The 19,215-nt window shown below is 48.2% G+C and overlaps 1 protein-coding gene across 3 annotated transcripts; it reads right to left on the minus strand.

Annotated features, from left to right (window-relative positions):
- Nucleotides 1–2,404: 2,404 nt before the first annotated feature.
- Nucleotides 2,405–7,288, minus strand: LOC110471592 (translocon-associated protein subunit beta). 3 transcript variants are annotated; one of them, XM_021532311.3, is made up of 6 exons: nt 7,240–7,288; nt 5,362–5,516; nt 4,386–4,484; nt 3,896–4,004; nt 3,662–3,739; nt 2,405–2,979 (listed from the first exon to the last, which is right to left on the minus strand). In XM_021532311.3, exons 2-6 carry the CDS (start codon nt 5,514–5,516, stop codon nt 2,869–2,871), a joined length of 552 nt encoding a protein of 183 aa, XP_021387986.2. In that variant the 5' UTR covers nt 7,240–7,288; the 3' UTR covers nt 2,405–2,868. The 3 variants fall into 3 exon arrangements, with proteins under 3 accessions (XP_021387986.2, XP_021387987.2, XP_077645505.1); XM_021532312.4 differs by having other exon boundaries at nt 7,230–7,288; XM_077789379.2 differs by lacking the exon at nt 7,240–7,288 and adding an exon at nt 6,440–6,702.
- Between the last annotated feature and the right edge of the window lie 11,927 nt (nt 7,289–19,215).

Raw genomic sequence — 19,215 nt, forward strand, 5'->3', positions numbered from 1 at the left:
AAGGGGGTTGGACCTAGATAGTCTTTAAAGTCCCTTCCAAATAAAAGCAGTCTGTTACCTTGTTACTTCATTATCACTTGACTGATCTACTAGAGCCCATGGAAGCAGAAGTCCCCTGTTGTGAGCCTGGCCGAAGAGATTTACATCTCACTGCACTCTGCAGGCAACTGGCTTTGAGAGCATTGGTACAAGCAACGTGTCATGGGGTGATTTTATGATGATGCTTTATTCCCTTACCTCGGCTTTATGCCCAGAAAATGAATGCTGTAGCTTTAATATGGAGCCAGAGGGTGTGGTGGGCAGTTCGGAGCTCCTGGGCGGGCTCTTTTCTAACTCCCTCTGTGGGTGCTCCGGGTGGACCGCGACGCTACATTGCTCCTTTTGCTGGATTGGTTTGGGGTTTTTTGCTACTAGAGTTTTTTTCCCTTTCCTTTCCCCTAGCTTGGAGGCTGTATCGGGAACTTCTCAGCGATTTGTTTTCTTTGTTTCGGCCTGTCTTTTTTCTTTCTCGGCTGCTCGGGGGAGCCGGCGGGATTGCCCCGGACCCGAAGCCTCAGAGGAGCTGAACCGACACGAGAAAGAACATTAAAATCGACCAACTTTAGCTGCTGCAAGAAGACCCACGCCAGAAATCCAACAGGTTCCCAGCTTCTATGAACACTTTTCTGCTCCCGTCCTCATAGACAAAGAAGCGCAGTCACGACCTCTGCCTCTCAGCCAACATAGCAAGGCGGGGTCTGAGATTCAAATTATTTTTTCCCTTTTTTTCTTTTTCTTTTTTTTTCTTTTTTTTTCTTTTTTTTTTTTTTTTGTCGATTCTGTTTTTTCTGTTAATAAATAGGGGGTTCTCTCATCCCCAGGTATCCATTTCTCTCACTGACAGAAGAAAGAGGACTTACTGAAGCCCTATCTCTTTTGACAAAAACAATCAGTTTAGAACATATTTCTCCTAGAATTTTCTCTAAACCAAAACACAGGGTGGGTACTGTCATGGTGTTCTTTTTATATTACAAAATCCTCAATACCTCTACACACCTCAACCATATGCAGAACAACAAAAAAGAATAACAGGAACACAGTCCTCTGCTCAACAAAATACATCATGGCCACCCAGAGAACACCATCAACAGGGACGTCCTTTAGTGCCCCTTTGGGCAAAGCAGCAGTTGTGACATCCTCTCTGTCAAATCAGGTCTGTGATGTCACCAGAGCAATCTCTGTCCCACAGGGCAGGCAGCACCTGGAGGTAACCCTGAGATATGATATTGTTATAGATACATATTATAATATTGGCTTTTGATAAATATTAATTAAAATAGATTCTATTATGTGTAAAACAACTTTGTTATAAAGGTATAGTTTGTATTTCTGCTATTACTTAAGCTTAGACATAGTAGTGCAATAGCTGACACAAGTATGCTTGTGTTAAAATGCTGCTTGGATGGGATAACATCCAATGAACACAGGATGAGGACACCTCTACAGATCTACCAACTACCACCACCCACTGGCTGAAGGCATTGTGGACCAAAGCCCAAACTGGAAGTGATAAAGAGGAGCCAAAACCACAGCCCAGAAACACGCATGCTCTAAAAAGGCAGACCCAAGGAGGGGCCATGTACACTAGTTCATGGAATATGTATATGCATGAGGTGTTGTGGTGTGTTTTGCTTTGAATCCATGTTTGTCCTGTTCTCCTCCCTAATCCCCTCCCTTTCCCAGTTGCCAATTTTCCCAAGCCATTCCCTAACCTCCTCCCTTCCAAGTTGTCAATCCTCCCTATCCCTATCCCTATCCCTATCCCTATCCCTATCCCTATCCCTATCCCTATCCCTATCCCTATCCCTATCCCTATCCCTATCCCTATCCCTATCCCTATCCCTATCCCTATCCCTATCCCTATCCCTATCCCATCCCTTTCTCCAGTTCTGTCTGTTTTGTTGCCCTCGAGGCCCCATTTGTTACTGTGTATTATTCCCCTCCCCATTTTCCCTGATAAGGCTCATAAGCTATTTGCCCCACCTTATATTCCTCCCTTACCATATCCTCACTGGTTCACTTTCCTACACCCTCCTCCTGAGCTGCTGTCTAAAAACTTCTGTTCACCGCCCCAAGTCTGTCTGGGAGCCCAGGAATAAATCCATCTTTTCTACACCAAGACCCGTGTCATCGCTGTCTGTCCCTGCGCCAGACCTGCCGATAGGTGGGAATTGCAGAGCTCGCAGGGAACAGTCCCTGCCGCAGCCGCCCACCACGGCGCACGCTGCAATAAGGGAATATGGATATGCATAAGGGTCTATAAATATGGAACAGGTTGAGGTAAGGGGAAGGTATTTAAGGGGTATCCCTGAAAGTAACAGTGCACTCTTGGCTGAGTACCAAGATACACACAGCTGTAACAACCTTTGCTTGTCCTTGTCTCATATTGTCCTTTATTAAACTTTTTAAATTTTCACAGGAGACTGAACACATTCTTAACAATACCCTGCAGAAAACTGCAGCAGGCAGATGGGAGCTGGAGGCAGCACAGGGGCAGAGCCCCACAGACAGGCCCCTCTGGGCACTAACATGCTGTGCTGCTGGGATTGCTGCAGCTGCAGAGGAGAGAGGGGTTCCACCTCCAAAGGGGCTGGACAAGGCACTTTGGGACTTCTGGTTGTTCTTTTTTCTGTTTGCTTGTTTCTCCATTAGAACACAGAGGACACCTCACAGCTGCTGCTGCAGCCACCGAATCCTTTGCCCAGAGGGCTGAAGCACGGCGCAGGCAGCACCTCGCAGGGGACTGTGCCATCCCAACCCAGCCGCTGTTCTGGGGGTTCGGGGTTGTCCTTTCCCAAGCTCTGGGCTGCTGCTGGCATTGGACTCTGCTCAGCTCCTTTTGCTCTTCGGGGTGTCGTACTTCCTCTTGCTCGAGTACCAGAGCAGCAGGGGGATCCCGATGGAGGGCAGGGTCATCACGCCAAATGCCACCCAGTCCAGCTAGAGGGAGAAATTGTTAAGAGAAAAGTCAAAACAATCCAGGCCAGAGGAGTCTTAGAGCAATGAGGTCAGAGGAGGAGAGTGAGGGGAGACCTCACACTGTCTGCAGCTTCCTCACACAGGGAAGCAGAGGGGCAGGCGCTGACCCCTGCCCTAGGTGACCATGACAGGACCCCAGGGAGCACCCACAGCTGTATCAGGACAGCCTATATTAAGGCTGGATATTAAGAAAAGGCTCTTTCTCCCAGACGATGGTCTCCCAGGCACTGGAAGAGGCTCCCCAGGAAAGAGTCACAGCACCGAGCTTGACAAGAGCTCAAGGAGTTTGGATAGGACTGACAGGCGCATGGTTGGGATTCCTGGCATTGTCTTCTGCAGGGCCAGGAGTTGGACTCCACAATCCTTGTGGGTCCCTTCCAGCCTAGGAGGCTCTAGGATTCTACTCTCAGATTTTCTGGCTCAAATGCCACAGCGCAGCTCCTTCACACAGGGAGCTGGGATGGAAACTCAGCTGCTTCTGTGACAGTCCTCTGGAGAACTGATAGGAATTAACTCCAGCTCCCACTGGAGCTCTCCAGGCGACTGCAGGGCAAGCCACACACACCACGTGCAAGCAGGAAGCCACCACACTGAGCTGCAGCTGCCGTGGTGCACTTCTCCATTGCCAATTGAAAGTACTTACAAAGTGAGGGGAGAACCTCCTGTCGAAGTCACGCTGAGCCAGGATTCCTCCCTGTCCGGGAGCACTGGTGAAGCCAGCCTGGAAAAGGCAGGGAAAAGACAGGCTTTGCCACCTCTCCTCCTCTCTCCACAACTGGGCAGGGGGAGAGCACACGGACATGCATCATCCCCAGCCATGCACCTCCAGGAGCGCCGCCAGGTGTATCTGCAGGGATCCCATAAATCAGCCACTTACCACCACCGGGGCACCCTCCTGAGCCAGGTACGTGATGGAGGCAGAGGTGAAGTTGAAGTACCCAGCCTTGAGAGGCCGTAGAACCACGGTGTGGGACACGTTGCTCGCTCTGGGAGCTGGACGTTAAGGAACACTGCTGTATTTCGTCCCAGGAAGAAAAGTGAGGAGACGGGAAAGAGCAACCAGGTGCCACGTGCAAAAGTCAGTGCTGCTGACAAATTTGAGTGCTCATGCTCACAGACAGCCAGACCTGCCTGAGGCTGAACCAGCTGCTCCTCCACAGGCAGAGGAACTACGCCAGGACCTGGGCCTGTCTGCAAGGAACTTTATTTTTACACTGCACCATCCAGAAGAGCAGGGGTTTGGATGTGGCATCCTGTCCAGGCTCTGGAAGGAATTTCAGGGAAAGCAGATGAAAACAGGACAAAGCTGCAGGATGCTCAGGGGCAAGAAAGAGAGTTGGGAGAAATTTCAAAACATTAAAAGATACGGAGCAATCCTGTCCCACTTGACACTGAGCATGCCAGAGACGATGCCAAAATCTTCTGGGGGGAAGGAATCATCCGACAGTTCCACATCTAGGGCAGCGCTAAACACAACAAAGAGAGGGATGAGACAGGAATCTTAAGCTTTGCCATCTGCTTCACAGGCTCTGCAGCAAAGTACACTGACAGTTCCATCTTGACCAAGAAGAAGAACTAATTTTTGAGAGATGAAATGTCACTGGTAGAAGACGGGGAGGAGAGTTGAGGTATCTTACAGGGAGACTGCAGAGGGAGGAAGGCAAAGCTGAGAGAAACAACAACAATGACAGGAAAAACACCATTTTTTTCCGCAATAGGATTTGGCAGTTTGCTGAACTTCAGATACCATTCCATGGATACACATGTTGGCCTAAAAAATAACCAAATCGCACATATAAAATTACAGGAGCTCATTAATGTTGTATTAATCCAACATTACAGCACCACATATTCTTCTCTTAGCAGTACTGCATTCAGCATGCATTATTCTGCCTTAAAAAAATCTAAAACCAAAATCCCAAAGCACTTTAATAGTGTCCTATATTTTGTTCAATCAGCTTTTCATTCTGGCCTGAAGCTTTTTACCAGCATGGTGGAAGTTCTGTTCTATCTTTGTCGGGTCCTTAGTTAAGTCCTGATAGCAAAAGGAATTTTCACAAAGCCAAGAGCTTTGTGAGCTGCATGCAGGGGGAGCAGTGTCACAGGACACCACAGGAACTATACCATGCTGGACTGACAGCTTGAGCAGCCATGAGGCGAAAGCAGGGACAATGGAAGAGGAAGGAATAGGTAAATTTCCTTCAGGCACTGCTGGAAAGCTCCGAGTTAGAGGGATATCACATATCATAGAGCTCAGAAATCACCTTGTACCCTGCAGCCACACATTGGGAGACTATGAGAACATTTGCTTGTAGTCAGTACTGAAGCCTGGACAGGGCTTACCTGGAGCCAACATTGTAGATGTTGTACTGCAAAGTCAAGTCCTTGCCCTCCACTGCGTATCTGTTTAACAGGGATTTGGAGGCCAGGAGCCTGGCGCCATCCTCACAGCGAGCCACAGACACCAGGGCAAACACGGCAAGAAGTGGGAGCTTCATCTAGAAACGCAAGGAAATGGAATGTCACTGATCATCTGAAATCTCTGAGCACTTGCCTGTGAGGATGTAAGAATTGGCACAGCAGTGTCCCAGACCTACAGCCAAGGAAGAAAAGTTGATGGTCTTCTCCCCTTTCAAAGCCCTGGACAGTATCACTGCCCTTTACAGAATCATGGAACATCCTGAGTTGAAAGGGACCCATAAGGATTATCAAGTCCAACCCCTGGCCCTGCACATCTCAGTAATGGGCAAAGCTTTCAGATCACTGAGCCTCTTCCAGTGCAAAAGCTTTGGTAATTAACAATTTCATCAGTTTTAGCAACTAATGGTTAATTGCCCTTGCAAAGCCTGGCAACACAACAGAATTAGTTATTCTCAAAAGCACAGCTCCTCACTTCCAACATTTTTTCTTCCCTATTTCCACCCATTGAGGAACCACCAACTCCCTCCAGTGGCTTTTATGATCTCCTGCACAAGTCCCTGCTTCAGGCCACGTGGCCCATCTTACCCAAACACAGTGCCTCTGAAGCCACCCTGCTGAGAGGACAAGGAGACAACAGGAACACTACAGATGTGACCAGCCCCATTTGATGGGGATTTTAAATGCAAAAAGTGCTTCAATGTCAGGGCCTCTGGACTCCACAGTCACAGGGTGGCTGGGGTTGGACAGGACGTCCAATTGCACCCCCTGTCATGGGCAAGAACACCTTCCACTAGACCAAGTCACTCCAAGGCCCATCCAACCTGGCCTTTGATGCTTCCAGGGATGGGGCAGCCAGTTTCTCTGGACAACCTGTGCCAGTGACTCACCTCCCTCACAGAGACCAATTTCTTCCCAATATCCCATCTAACTCTGCTCTCTGGCAGCAGCAAGTCTTATTTTGTTACTCCAGGCCCTCATCCAAAGTCCTTCTCCAACTCACTTGGAATCCCTGTAGGCCCTGGAAGGGGCTTTAGGGTCTTGCTGGAATCCTCTCCTCACCAGGCTCAACACCCCCAGCTCTCCCAGCCTGTCTCCAGAGCAGAGGGGCTGCAGCCCCTGGATCATCTCCGTGGCCTCCCCTGGACTCACTCCAGCAGCTCCTCGTCCTCCCAGTGCTGGGGACCCAGAGCTGGAGGCAGCTCTGCAGGGGAGGGTCTCAGCAGAGCAGAGGGGCAGAATTTCCCCTTCACACGCTGCCCACGCTGTTGGGGACGAGCCCAGGACAGTGTTGGCTTTCTGGGCCCCCAGTGCACGTTGCCACGGCATGCTGAGCTTCTTGTCAACCCATCCCCCAAATCCTTCTCAGGGCTGCTCTCCATCCATTCTTCCCGTCTGTTTGCGTTTCGGGTTGCCCCAGTGCAGGTGGAGCACCTGCCCTTGGCCTCGCTGAACCTCCTGGGCTTGGCACCGACCCGCCTGCCCAGCCCGTCCCAGTGGGGGTGCCAGGAGCCCCTTCCTTCCCCAGCCCTGCCCTGCGCAGCCCAGCAGCGCATGCAGCCAGGCTGCTCCTGCCCACTCACCCAGGGGCCCAGAGGGGCTCAGGGACACTTTCCAACGGGGAACCGCCCGGCCTCACCCACCGCTGCCCCCGGAACACCCCGACTCTGACGCTCCAGCGCCAGAAACCGGCCGGTCCTTCCCGCCCCCTCGGAGCCCAGGCCCAACCCGCTCCTACAGCCGCCCCCCAGCGCCCCCGCTCCGTCCCGAGGCCCCCGGGCCCCGGCCCTCACCGCCCCTCACCGCCTCTGCCGCCGCCAACGCCGCAAGGACGAGGCAGCACCACCGCGGCGGAAATGACGCACCGAAGCGCGCCTCACGGGGGCCCTATGCCCCCTGGGAAATGGAGTCCAGGCCCGTGCAGACGCAGGGACTCCGCGCCTGCGCAGGACACGCCTCCTGCGCTGCCCCGCCGCCCGCTGGTGGAGGAGCTGCGCTGTGGCATTTGAGCCAGAAAATCTGAGAGTAGAATCCTAGAGCCTCCTAGGCTGGAAGGGACCCACAAGGATTGTGGAGTCCAACTCCTGGCCCTGCAGAGGACAATGCCAGGAATCCCAACCATGCGCCTGTCAGCCCTATCCAAACTCCTTGAGCTCTTGTCAAGCTCGGTGCTGTGACTCTTTCCTGGGGAGCCTCTTCCAGTGCCTGGGAGACCATCGTCTGGGAGAAAGAGCCTTTTCTTAATATCCAGCCTTAATATAGGCTGTCCTGATACAGCTGTGGGTGCTCCCTGGGGTCCTGTCATGGTCACCTAGGGCAGGGGTCAGCGCCTGCCCCTCTGCTTCCCTGTGTGAGGAAGCTGCAGACAGTGTGAGGTCTCCCCTCACTCTCCTCCTCTGACCTCATTGCTCTAAGACTCCTCTGGCCTGGATTGTTTTGACTTTTCTCTTAACAATTTCTCCCTCTAGCTGGACTGGGTGGCATTTGGCGTGATGACCCTGCCCTCCATCGGGATCCCCCTGCTGCTCTGGTACTCGAGCAAGAGGAAGTACGACACCCCGAAGAGCAAAAGGAGCTGAGCAGAGTCCAATGCCAGCAGCAGCCCAGAGCTTGGGAAAGGACAACCCCGAACCCCCAGAACAGCGGCTGGGTTGGGATGGCACAGTCCCCTGCGAGGTGCTGCCTGCGCCGTGCTTCAGCCCTCTGGGCAAAGGATTCGGTGGCTGCAGCAGCAGCTGTGAGGTGTCCTCTGTGTTCTAATGGAGAAACAAGCAAACAGAAAAAAGAACAACCAGAAGTCCCAAAGTGCCTTGTCCAGCCCCTTTGGAGGTGGAACCCCTCTCTCCTCTGCAGCTGCAGCAATCCCAGCAGCACAGCGTGTTAGTGCCCAGAGGGGCCTGTCTGTGGGGCTCTGCCCCTGTGCTGCCTCCAGCTCCCATCTGCCTGCTGCAGTTTTCTATCCTATCTCAGGGTCCCCTCCAGGTGCTGCCTGCCCTGTGGGACAGATTGCTCTGGAGACACCACAGACCTGATTTGATAGAGGATGTCACAGCTGCTGCTTTGCCCTGTTGATGCTGTTCCCTGGCCCACCAGACCGCCCAGGTCCATGGTGGGCTTGTAAAGCCATGAGGGTGCAGTGCATGGAGGAGCATCAGGGTTAAATTCCTCAGGAATCAGGTGCACAGACAGGAAAATCCCTGTAGTGGGGATGCTTTGCTTAACTACACCCACCCACAACCCCCTCCCCTGGGCATGTTCCAGCTTTCTGCTGACAGTGGGTCTGGTCATTTCCTGACATCCCTGGTGCAAAGTCAGTAATAAAAGAAACCTGCTGGCATTTCCAGCACTGCAGGAAGCTTGGAGAGCTTCCCCATGCCCTCAGGCAGCTGGTGGGAAAAGGGCCCCAGGGTCATCTTCTGTACACATTTTGTCCCTTGCACACACCCAGATGAACAGCCCATGTACACCAGTCCTGGGCCCTGTCACTGGCTGTGTGTGCTGCCTCAAACCCATCCACTGGAGTTCCCCACTCCCAGCCTGTGCCAACACCTCTTCCTACAGCCACTTTCTTCTTTCCCTGCTGCTTCAGGCAGAGGTTCTCTATGCCGCAGACAATGAAAAGCAAGATAGAGGTCTAGTCCCTGTTGGCCATTGAGGCCACTTAATATTCCCTCTGCCACCCCACCTCTCTGCATGGCTTGCTGCAGCCAGGGCAGGCTCTTTGCGGTCTTGAAGCACTGATGCCCTACATGTCCTGGCTCTTAGAACCTCAGACCTTTTTCTGTGAATCAAGAACATTTTTGGGACCTGTTTCATTCCTCCCCAGTAAGCCCCTGTCTAGGTACTGCTGGTCAGTGTGTGATGGCTTTCAGGCCAGAAGAGATCCCACAGCTCCATTGCCACTCATGTGACTGTTTTCTGGAAGACTCTGCCTTGGGTTAAGGAGGGGTGATCCCACACTTTTAGAAGAGGTTCCAAGAATGTTCTGTGGTTGTTGGTTGGGTCAGTGTCTGAGAGCAGAGAAATGTGTGGCATCTGTGTTAAGTATTTCCCTTTGGCTTTGCAGGTGCTGTGTGGGCAGCCTTGGGAATTGGACAAGGATTTGAGCTGAGCTGGGCCATGGTGAGGAGGAGCTCAGGGCTGGTGATTTCCCACAAGTGCAGTGGTAGTTTTCTGTCTTTTGGTAACTTTGGTGCCACGAGTGATGACAGCTGCAGCGTCCTATCAGAACAGGTGAGCAGAAGGCTGTGGAGCTTTTGAGGGCAGGGTTGTGGTGGAAAACCTCTGTAGTGTCCAGTGTGATTCTGACTAGGGAGTTTTCTTGCAGATGATGGAGAGTAACCTGCCAGCTGCAGGAATGGTGCAGTTAGCTGATGCAGCTTCTCTTGAGAATGGCTTCAGACCCCTCTGCCCTCTAAAAGCTCCACTGAGGGATGGGGAATTGCTGCCCTCCTGAGTGTAGTTTTGACTTTGGCTAGAAAGAGACCCCAGCTCAGCACACCTTCCAAACGTGGCTGGCATTGCTTCTGCATGAGTGGTCTCACTTCCAATGTGTGTGTGTCCCAGCAGCATCTCTCTTGGGCAGTGCAGCTGGCCAAGTGCAGATGTACCTCCTTACTCTGTAACACAAAAACCCCTCGTCAGGATAAAACCATGTATTTTGGGGATGAAAAATTAATTGGTATCAGTTTACAGCTGAGCAAGTTCAGTTAATGCAAAAGGAGGATTAAAGACTTCTGTCATAGGAGTATTTTTACTGTGTGTGTATAACTACATTCACCTCTCTCCTCAGGATAAAGTCAGTTCCTGAGATTTGTTCTTTATTTTACTCTTAAAAGCTCTACACTTCAGTTTTATTGACTGGTTTATTTATTAAGTGTGGTGTGTAGCAGCAGTGCAAGGACTCGATCTGTTGTGGGGGGATGCCTTATCTTTTTTTTGCAGGGGAGGAGTTTCTCCATTTTAAATGGCAGTGTTAAAAATAATTATCTGCTGGTCAGAGCTCTTTCCCTTGTTTTGTGCCTCTTTGGGAGGTTGGAGTGAGATCATGTCTATAGGGACATCTGAATGTCAGAGTGGGGGGTGGGCAATGGTGCAGTGGAAGAGCAGGTGTGAGGAGGATGAGGGGCTCACAGGGGACTTCCACCCCCCAAAAGGTGTCTGTTTTGGTTTCAACAACAAATGAGGAGCTAAACTCCAAATAAGCCACTGTCCTCCCCCACCTACTCTCAAGGGAGGGATAGTAAATCAGAGATGCCCTCTGATTTGTTAATAACAATTTGTTAAAAAATCAAATCACAAAGCAATGGAATGAGACATACATGATGGAAAGAAATTTGTGCAAAATAAAGGAAAATGTTTTAACCAGAAAAAAAAAAAAATCTGATTTATGTTGCCAGATCTCACTTCAACAGTAAGATGTTTATTGGCATTTGGGGGACACCAGACCAGTGTTAAACCCATGGTGCCAGAATAACTCCCTGACAGACAGCTTGTCCTGTTTGAGTTATCTGACTGGTTAACAAACAAAAGCCCTTGTGGAAGGGTGAGATGCCCTGCTATGGAAGGAAATTTCCCTGCTATGAAGTTTCAGGTATAGATGAGAAGCAGCCCAGGGGAGGCCAAGGCCAGCCAGACGCATCTGTCCCAGCAGCTTTCACCCGGGAACAGTTCTTGGATGTGTTGCATTTTGGAGGTGGAATCAAAATTTCGGCCATGAGCTCGTGGACAAGAATGACTCCATAGGAAGTAAAGTCCCAGTGTTTCAGGTGCAGATGAGAGGAAGCCCAGAAGAGATTAATGCCAGGCAGACCAGTATGTCCTGGCAGCTTTGGTCTGGGAGCAACCCTTGGATGTACTTCTCACTTGCTTTGCCCAACCCCTGATTTGCCTTGCTCTACCTTGCATACCCATCCTCCCTCCCTTGACCTGTCTACTGCTTTCCTTCCTGGCCATCTCTTGCAAGGCTTATCCCTCCTTTGATTTGCCTTCCCATGCCTACCCCAGCCTTGCATTTCTTTATGCACCCCTCTGTGTTCTTCCCTTGCCCTTCCTCCACTCCCATGCCTCGCATTGCCTTGCTCACCCATCTGCCAAGCTTGACAAGAAAAGGGCTCTTCCAGGTTTTACTTCTGTCCCTGCCAAGCTTGACAAGAAAAGGGCTCTTCCAGGTTTTACTTCTGTCCCTGTTTCACGTTGGTTGCTTTTTTGGGGGTGAAGAGGGAGTTCTGTAAACCTGGAAGGTTCTTTGCTGTGTTTTTCCTTTCTTCCCCCTCTCCACCACACTGTCAGAAGAAGTGGACTTCTCCATCTTGTCTTTGTCCTCTGGGCTACATGGTCTTCTAGAGAGGCTGCCATACTGGGGGAGGGGGCTTCCCTGTCACACTGTCCTTGTTCTTGGACAAAGGACAAAGTCCAGGCCGTACGTGCAGTCCACCTGGGGAGAGGGGCTTCTCTGACATTTTGTTTTCGTTGTGTCTGGGGGACTGTTTGTCTTTGATTTAGAGCCTTTGTATTTTTGGTATTAATTGATACTTTAGTTTTTAGTGAACTGTTATTTTTTTCACTTTTCTCACATTTGTCTCTCCTTCTGTCAAAAGGGGACTGCTTAAAACTAAAGCAGAGGTAGCTTGTTTCCCAGGTTCCACCCCATAAATAGTCTTAAACTAAGATAAATTTGGTGCACAACTAAAAGGGATCGAGAGAGAAAATTTAAAAATAACCATTTTGTCCGAAACATTTGTGTATTGGGTACAGAATTCCCTGGTCGCTACACTTCTGGGTCTAGTCATGTGGGTGTAGCACCTAATGTGTTTGTATATGTAGAGCCATTTGACCACCATGATGAATGTCTTTTTTCAGGTCAGGAAGAGAGAGAAACCAAGTTTTTTTGTGGATACACTCTGTGATATCAGTTTATGGAAAGTCAACATCAGTGGCAATGAAGATCATTTTGGATGTGTGTTAGTTGTTGTTTGCCTGTCCTGGTCTGGAATGCTGCTTCTGGGGGTTTATTAATGATTGCACCCAGCCTACTGGGAGAACAGGAGAGGATGATTTTCCCCAGCCTTTCACCTCCTTCTCTCCCTTCAGGTCTGACACATCACTTTTTGAGAATGTTGAATTCCCTCAGGATGTTAAAATGCACCATAATTAGTTGCTTCTTGTGGAGTAAATGCAAGTTTCCACACATAAGGGCAAGGTCCAAGAAAGCTTATTTTCTTGGCACACATTTAGCTGTGTGAGATGCAGATGAAAACTTTTGGTTCAGAATTGGACTACAAGAGTGACAGAATGTGATGGTACGTAGATCTGAGAAGGCAAGTACATAGCACTGGTATGTTTTGACAGAAGCAGTGAGCTCAGTGGCTTCCATGCTGGTTCATTGTTCTGTGTGAGGAGTAGATGGGCATTTCACCTTCTGGGAGAATGAAAATGTGTGATGTTACATAGAAGGAAGAATGAACCCGCAGAGCACCATGAGTACAGGGTACTTGTTCATGGCTGCCACCTGGCTGCCTGCCAAATCCATTTATCAGCTGTAAGGGGGAAGGTCTGCCACAGCTACCTGTGCTGATAAATATTCCTAACTCAGCCCCGTGTGGAAACAATTCCATTTGACTCTAGACTCTGGGATCCATCCAACATGATGGTTGGTAGCCAAGAAGGAAAGTGCAGAATGCACGAGGATATACACGACAGGTGCTCCCTGCCTGAGTCCAAGAGCAGCAGGGACATGCAGGCCCTGATCTGGAAGTTAAGGGCAGAGGTGTTGAGCAGAAGAAACCAAAGAGCTGATCACACTTTTGTCAGCAGCAAAGCATATTTTGCTGAGTAAGCCTAGCAATGCAGAAACTAAAAATGAATGGGACTGACAGTCTCATGCTATAAAAGGCCAGTCCCACATTTTCACAGTGAGGACTTCTAGCACACCCCCCTAAGGTGTGTGTGTAGATCTTTCCCATGAGTGGGGATGCCCCCCCAAGGTAATACCTCAAGGCTCAGCAAAAGAGATTTGCCTACAGTTGCTGATAGAGGTGAGAAACATCAATCTGTACTTAAAATTTGGGGTTTGTCTAGCTTTAGTGAAATTGCTTCAATATTGTTTCAAAAATAGAGCTTTATGCTAGAAGTTACATCTACCTGTCCTGTGTACTAAATAATTCTGACTAAGGTCTTTTTGTCTAAGCATTATCAGTATTGTAATAGAATTAAATAAATTATTTTATTTATATAAATCTATTTGGTTAGCCATCCTTAATCCCGCAAGACAAAGTTGTATAAAGGGAGGGTTACACCTGTATGATACTTTAGACATAAACCTTCGACCACATCTGGGCCTGGGATTTGATTTAGCCACATGCAGACTCCTCTATGAGGACTTTAGAAATCCAGGGCATAATTTCTGCACCTTGTGACACAAGGTGAGGGCTTCTATAATTTTGTCTGAGGCTCCCATCCTGCCTGTGACAAAGAAGGAGGCAGTTCATCAGTAATCAGTGTTATTAAATTATTCAGTGCAGAGAAGTTACTCTTAAATTTAAGGCAAGCTGCCCTGGATGTCCAGGTTAAACCTTCCATGAAGGTCCACGCTAGCTGCTCCACAGTCACAACTCTGAAAGAATAACAATAGGTTAGTTACAGTAAAAACCTACACACAAGTTTCTACATATTGTACTTGCAGAAATGTATTCAAGGTATGTGTTTGCTGTGTGGCCTACAGAGCACAAGGAAAATAGGAGTGTCATCTCTGTCAGTAATTCATATAGTTTTGCCCCAGTTCCTCCAGCAATTTTTGCTCCAGGCTCAGGGACTTGATAAGGAATAATTGCCCACAGAGATTGAAAGGCTGTGAATGCTGCTTTTGCTGCTTGAACTTCATATTTGGTTTGTGACACCAATAACAGAGTTCCAGTGCTGTCCCCCTAAATAAGGCACAGGAAATCATCAAAGATACCTAAAATACAGGAACTTAAGAACGTGATACTAACAGAGGATGTAGAAGGGAGAACACAGAGTGCAGAACCATACTGCATTGTCAGGTGGTCATTTCTAGATTAATATGTTGCAGTCCCAGCACAGAATCCATTGGTGTAAACAATTCCACTTATCCTAACATTTTGGAAGAGACACCATCTGAAAGAATTTCAGTCCTCACCATGTTTTATACTGGAGGTACAGTCACAGTATTTCGGCCTGTAATTCTTTCTGTTTCTTGTAATACCCAAATTACAGCTTTAATTCATTTTTCCATTGGGTTATTATATATAGCAGAGTCTAGTAATGTCTTGGACCGAAAGCCTAGAGATTTTTTTCTGACTTTTCAGCCCAGTTGTCTGCCACAATCCTCATAAGACTTTATTGCCTAGAATTGTTACTTCCAATTCAAAAGGATTTCCTTGCCTAAGAGTGTGTAATTTAGCTTGCTCAATCAAAACTTTTTTGCAGGCATCAGAGGCTTCTTCTTGTTTCTTTGTCCACTGCCAAACAACTTTCTTCCTGGTCCTTTTCTGCTGTTATAGCATTTACCATAGTGTCTTGGTGACAGAGGGGTTGAAAGAGAATTCTTGTGCATAGGCATTGACTTATGTCAATGATGAAACATTTTTGCTCTTAAGTTCCTATTTATTTTGATCATGGGACACTGACTTGCACAAGATCATTCCACATTTGTTTCCTCGTCACACATGAGGTAAGTCTTCAGTTTTGCCAAATGATTTTCATTCACCACCCCCACAGCTGGTTCTGAAATTAGATCCCAATTTTACCTTAAGGAATTTGCTGGGACACCTATATTACTAGAAGCACTGTGGTGGCTGGTGTAATCAAGGTCTTCAATGAAACAGGCACCCTTCTCAAAAACTGTATTTTGATACTTTTAGTTACTGCTGTCCCATCCAGACTAGATCCTGTAATTAGAGCATGAGCCATCCCCATCTGCTGCAGGAAACTAAAACCTTCTGCCTGGAACATCAACTTCTGAGGGATGGCACTAATTCATCAGTGTCTGCATATGCTGTTAAAACTGCTGCACACAACTCTTGATACAGCATAGGGGTGGCAACATCCTGCCAAACAGGACCCCTGACCTCACTTTGTCCCTGAGCACATCCCCAATATATTTGATCCTTACTGCCTATAGGACTTAATAGATTTTTACATCAATTAATAAGTGGACAGACAGCCCCACTATTCCAAGCTCACAAAATCCATATCAGTTTTTCTTCTCTCTTCTGCTGATTGATCTCCAAAAATTCAATTTTGGAGTGTAAGTGCACCCCTCCATCTAGCAGATCACTCTGCCCCTCCATCTGTATGAGGGGTTTGTGCTTCTACCACCTCCCTTTCCGCTAAATCTGGCTAAAGCTCAGCCTTGGAGTCTGAGGACTCACTCAAGATATTTCCATCCCATTCCTCAGGATCCCATGAATACGATTGGGAAATCTAAATCTTATTTTTCCCATATCTGTGCCTTTGCTTGTGAGCAATGTGTGTCACCACATATTTCTGTTCTACAGTCATTCTACACTGCGTTGCTGCTCATAGCACCACTCTGCTGGAGTATAATTAGATCTTGTGTGATTGCCTTTGCGTCTTGTAAAGTCCTGACTTCCTTTTCCAACTCTCACATTGCTCTGCAAGACTCACTTCATGGTCCAAAGCTCTAAGAAGCAGCTAGCAGCCATCTTGACCTCCCCACTAACTTGCAAGGAGGCTTTGATGACCTTCCCCAGAGGACACGCACAGTAAATACTTGTGCTCTGCATCTCTGAGAAGAGATGAAGGAAGTTGCAGCCCATGGCTTTAGATTGTGATGTTTATGGGAAATGTGGATCTGTTGCTCTTTGAAGTGCTTCAAAGCGGGTGACTGGCACCTGAGGATTCACTGCCCTGCACCCATCCCCACACAGACACAGAAGAAAAAAATATCCCGACTCTGAGTGTGGATCAGTTCCTGGCACACTGTGGGAAGGAACCCACTTTGGGGACATTATGGTGGCCCAGATGGGGTGGCCATAAGGCCTTGCCTGGATCATTTTGCTGCCCTTGGCAATGGAGAATCAGAACAGACATGACTCCAGCAGGTACCAGGCAGATAATCAGCGACTCCTCCAAATCTTCTTTAGCATCACAGCAGCGAGCAAATCCAAAGGGAAATGCTCCAGGGATATTCAAGCAAGGATGGATGGGTGGATGGAATTATTGGATTGGCAAGTGCACTGCTCTTCTTTTTTCATATTGCTTTTACAAAAGGTGTAGATTTATCAGTGTAACTGATCAGTGGGATCAATCTCCGTGTAAGTCACAAGGAAACACCAGGCAGTGAGCTGTGATAAACAATGGGATAGGAGCAGTGTAACTACTTAAAGGCCAAACTTTTTTACCATGAAAGAAAAAAGAACGGTGTTAGAGAAGGAGAAAGACGAGGAATGGGCTGGAGATTTGGGGGTCTTTGCCTGAATGTGCTATTTGTTGACAGGAGGGGTCAGTTATAAGAGATAAATGTTATGATGATGGAGGATTTTGACAGTGAGGGAAGGGGACCAGGGGAAAATATCAGGGCATGCCCAGTTGATACTCTGGCTCCAGTAAAGCTGGGGAATGGAGCCACATCTTCAGAAGTAACTGGCTGCAAGGGCTGCTGAGGAAAGTTCCAGTAGAGATTGCTGGGGCAGCAGGAAAATTAGCTTTGTAGCCACTCCTACCACCCATGGCATGTATAGTTGGTGACACTAAAACAAATAGTCCGTTTCTATATATGCCATCAATGACCCATTTGCTTGCTGGGATGAGATATATTTTGTAACTTAAATGCACAAAACTTTTCTGAGAATACCATGCTGCTTCACATTCCACCTGAGACAGGCTGGAAAGCTCAGATCTGCATGTTAATGTGTAAACCATGGGATGTTGGAGAAAATATTCTGAATGCCATTTCAAATGCAGTGATCCACATGGGCCACAGGAAAACGAGGTAAAGCAAAGTATGTGTCTCCAGTTAAGAGAAAAAGCTCAGAACCAAAAGTAAAATCATTAAAAGTAAATAAATATCCTATAAAGACAGAAGGACAGAAAGGTCTGAAACCATTGGCATACACATTCTTACAATTTGGCATACTCAGACAATGCCAATCTGAGATTTAGATGCCTTCCTCCAGGTTTCAAAGAAGCCTTGTTCTCAAGAGTGCAGATTAGTACAAGTTTAAGAACAATCAATCAAACGTGCAGAGATATACACCCAAGTGTACCAAATCCTTGTGGCTTGTTAACCTCAGTGCTTGAAACAAACTCTTATTTTACTGTTTTGGCCTTAAAGGATACTTTCTCCTGTATCCCAACAGATGAGCAAAGCCAAATAATCTCTATGAATGAGAGAATCCTGTGGCTGGAGGAAAGATGCAGTGTTCAAGAGTGTTCCCTCAAGAATTCAAAAATAAGCCCACTTTATTTGGTGATTTTGGCAAAAGAAGCAGAGCAATGGAAAAAAAGGTAACAGTGTTCTTTTACAGTGTGTAGATGACATCCTCATTGGAGCTGACAAGGAACAAACCTGCTTGAAAGTGACCATAAGCCTGCAGAACATTTTGGGACTTCCTGGAATTTCCAGAAAAAAAAGGTAAGACTAATACCTTAGCTTTAAGGTATCAAAAGGACAATGAGCTCTGGGAGAAGGAAAAAAGTAGTGATATTCCAAATTGCAGCTCCTAGGACTAAAAGATAACTAACAGGAGTTTTGTTAGTAGTAGGATTTTGTCCCATACAGGTTCAAAAGTTTGGACTAACAGCCAATGCCTTTTATTTGGCAATCAAAGACCCTGAAGAATTGCTGGAATGGCCCTGACAATGTTGAACCAGTTTTAAATACCATAAAGGATGCTCATGGAAGCACCAGCTTCAGGCCTTCCAGATACAACTAAGCTCTTTTCATGATGTATGCACAGAAGGCAACAAGTAGCCTTTGTAGGGATGACACAGCTTCTTGGAAGTTGGCAAAGGCCAGTGCCATCCTTCTCCAAGCAACTGGATGGTCAGCATGCTTATGGGCCATAGCAGCCACCATCCTAATGATGCAGGAGGCCCAGAAATTCACTTTGGGATGATCACTAACTGTGCCCCTATGCCATTGCTGGCTATTCAGAATCCAAAGGGACATTACTGGATCTCTCTAAGCTGACTAGCAAAATACCAACCTGTGCTAATGGACTGGGGAGAGAAGTAGTCATGTGTGTGACATCAACTTCAAATGAAGCCATTTTGCTCCATACTGAAAAGCAAGGACCTTTTCAATATGACTGCACACCGTGGAGCAGTCACGATGCCAAGATTTAAGGGATGAGACTTTACAGAAACCAGGCAAAAGCTGTATGTTGATTTGTGAATACAGGTAAGTTAGCCCTGGTGGGATGGAAGAGATCTGTGGTATCCCAGAGGGTCTGTGTCAAGTACCCCCAGGACAGCATTGACCCACAGAGCATCACCCTGTGCCCACAAGTCTCCCACCCTCACCAGCTTCTTGGGCATCCAGCTGCCTGACCTGTGGGATGGCAGAGCAGCCGGATTTCACCGCCTGCATCACACCCAACTGCACAGGCAGGAGCCCCCACAGCTCGGGGACACCCTCCCCAGAAAATTCCACGTTCCCCCCTGACAGCCCCATTTTCCACAGGGCTGTATTGCAGCGAGTGCTGCAGAATCCTGAACACCTGCTCCGTCTGCATGGCCCCCCTGAGCTCCCCGGCCTCTGGGGATGAGGAGATGTGAGCAGAGGGGTGCCGGGGG

The sequence above is a fragment of the Lonchura striata genome, chromosome 25, assembly GCF_050655825.1.
Source record: "Lonchura striata isolate lonStrDom1 chromosome 25, ASM5065582v1, whole genome shotgun sequence".
NCBI classification, from domain to species: Eukaryota; Metazoa; Chordata; class Aves; order Passeriformes; family Estrildidae; genus Lonchura; species Lonchura striata.

What these genes read in the sequence shown, in the direction of transcription:
- LOC110471592 (XM_021532311.3), bottom strand. Translation starts at nt 5,516, where the DNA reads ATGAAGCTCCCACTTCTTGCCGTGTTTGCCCTGGTGTCTGTGGCTCGC. An exon ending in ATCTACAATGTTGGCTCCAG is followed by an intron (nt 4,485 to 5,361) that starts GTAAGCCCTGTC and finishes TGTTGTGTTTAG; the next exon opens with CGCTGCCCTAGATGTGGAAC. An exon ending in GGAGGTTCTCCCCTCACTTT is followed by an intron (nt 2,980 to 3,661) that starts GTAAGTACTTTC and finishes TTCTCCCTCTAG; the next exon opens with CTGGACTGGGTGGCATTTGG.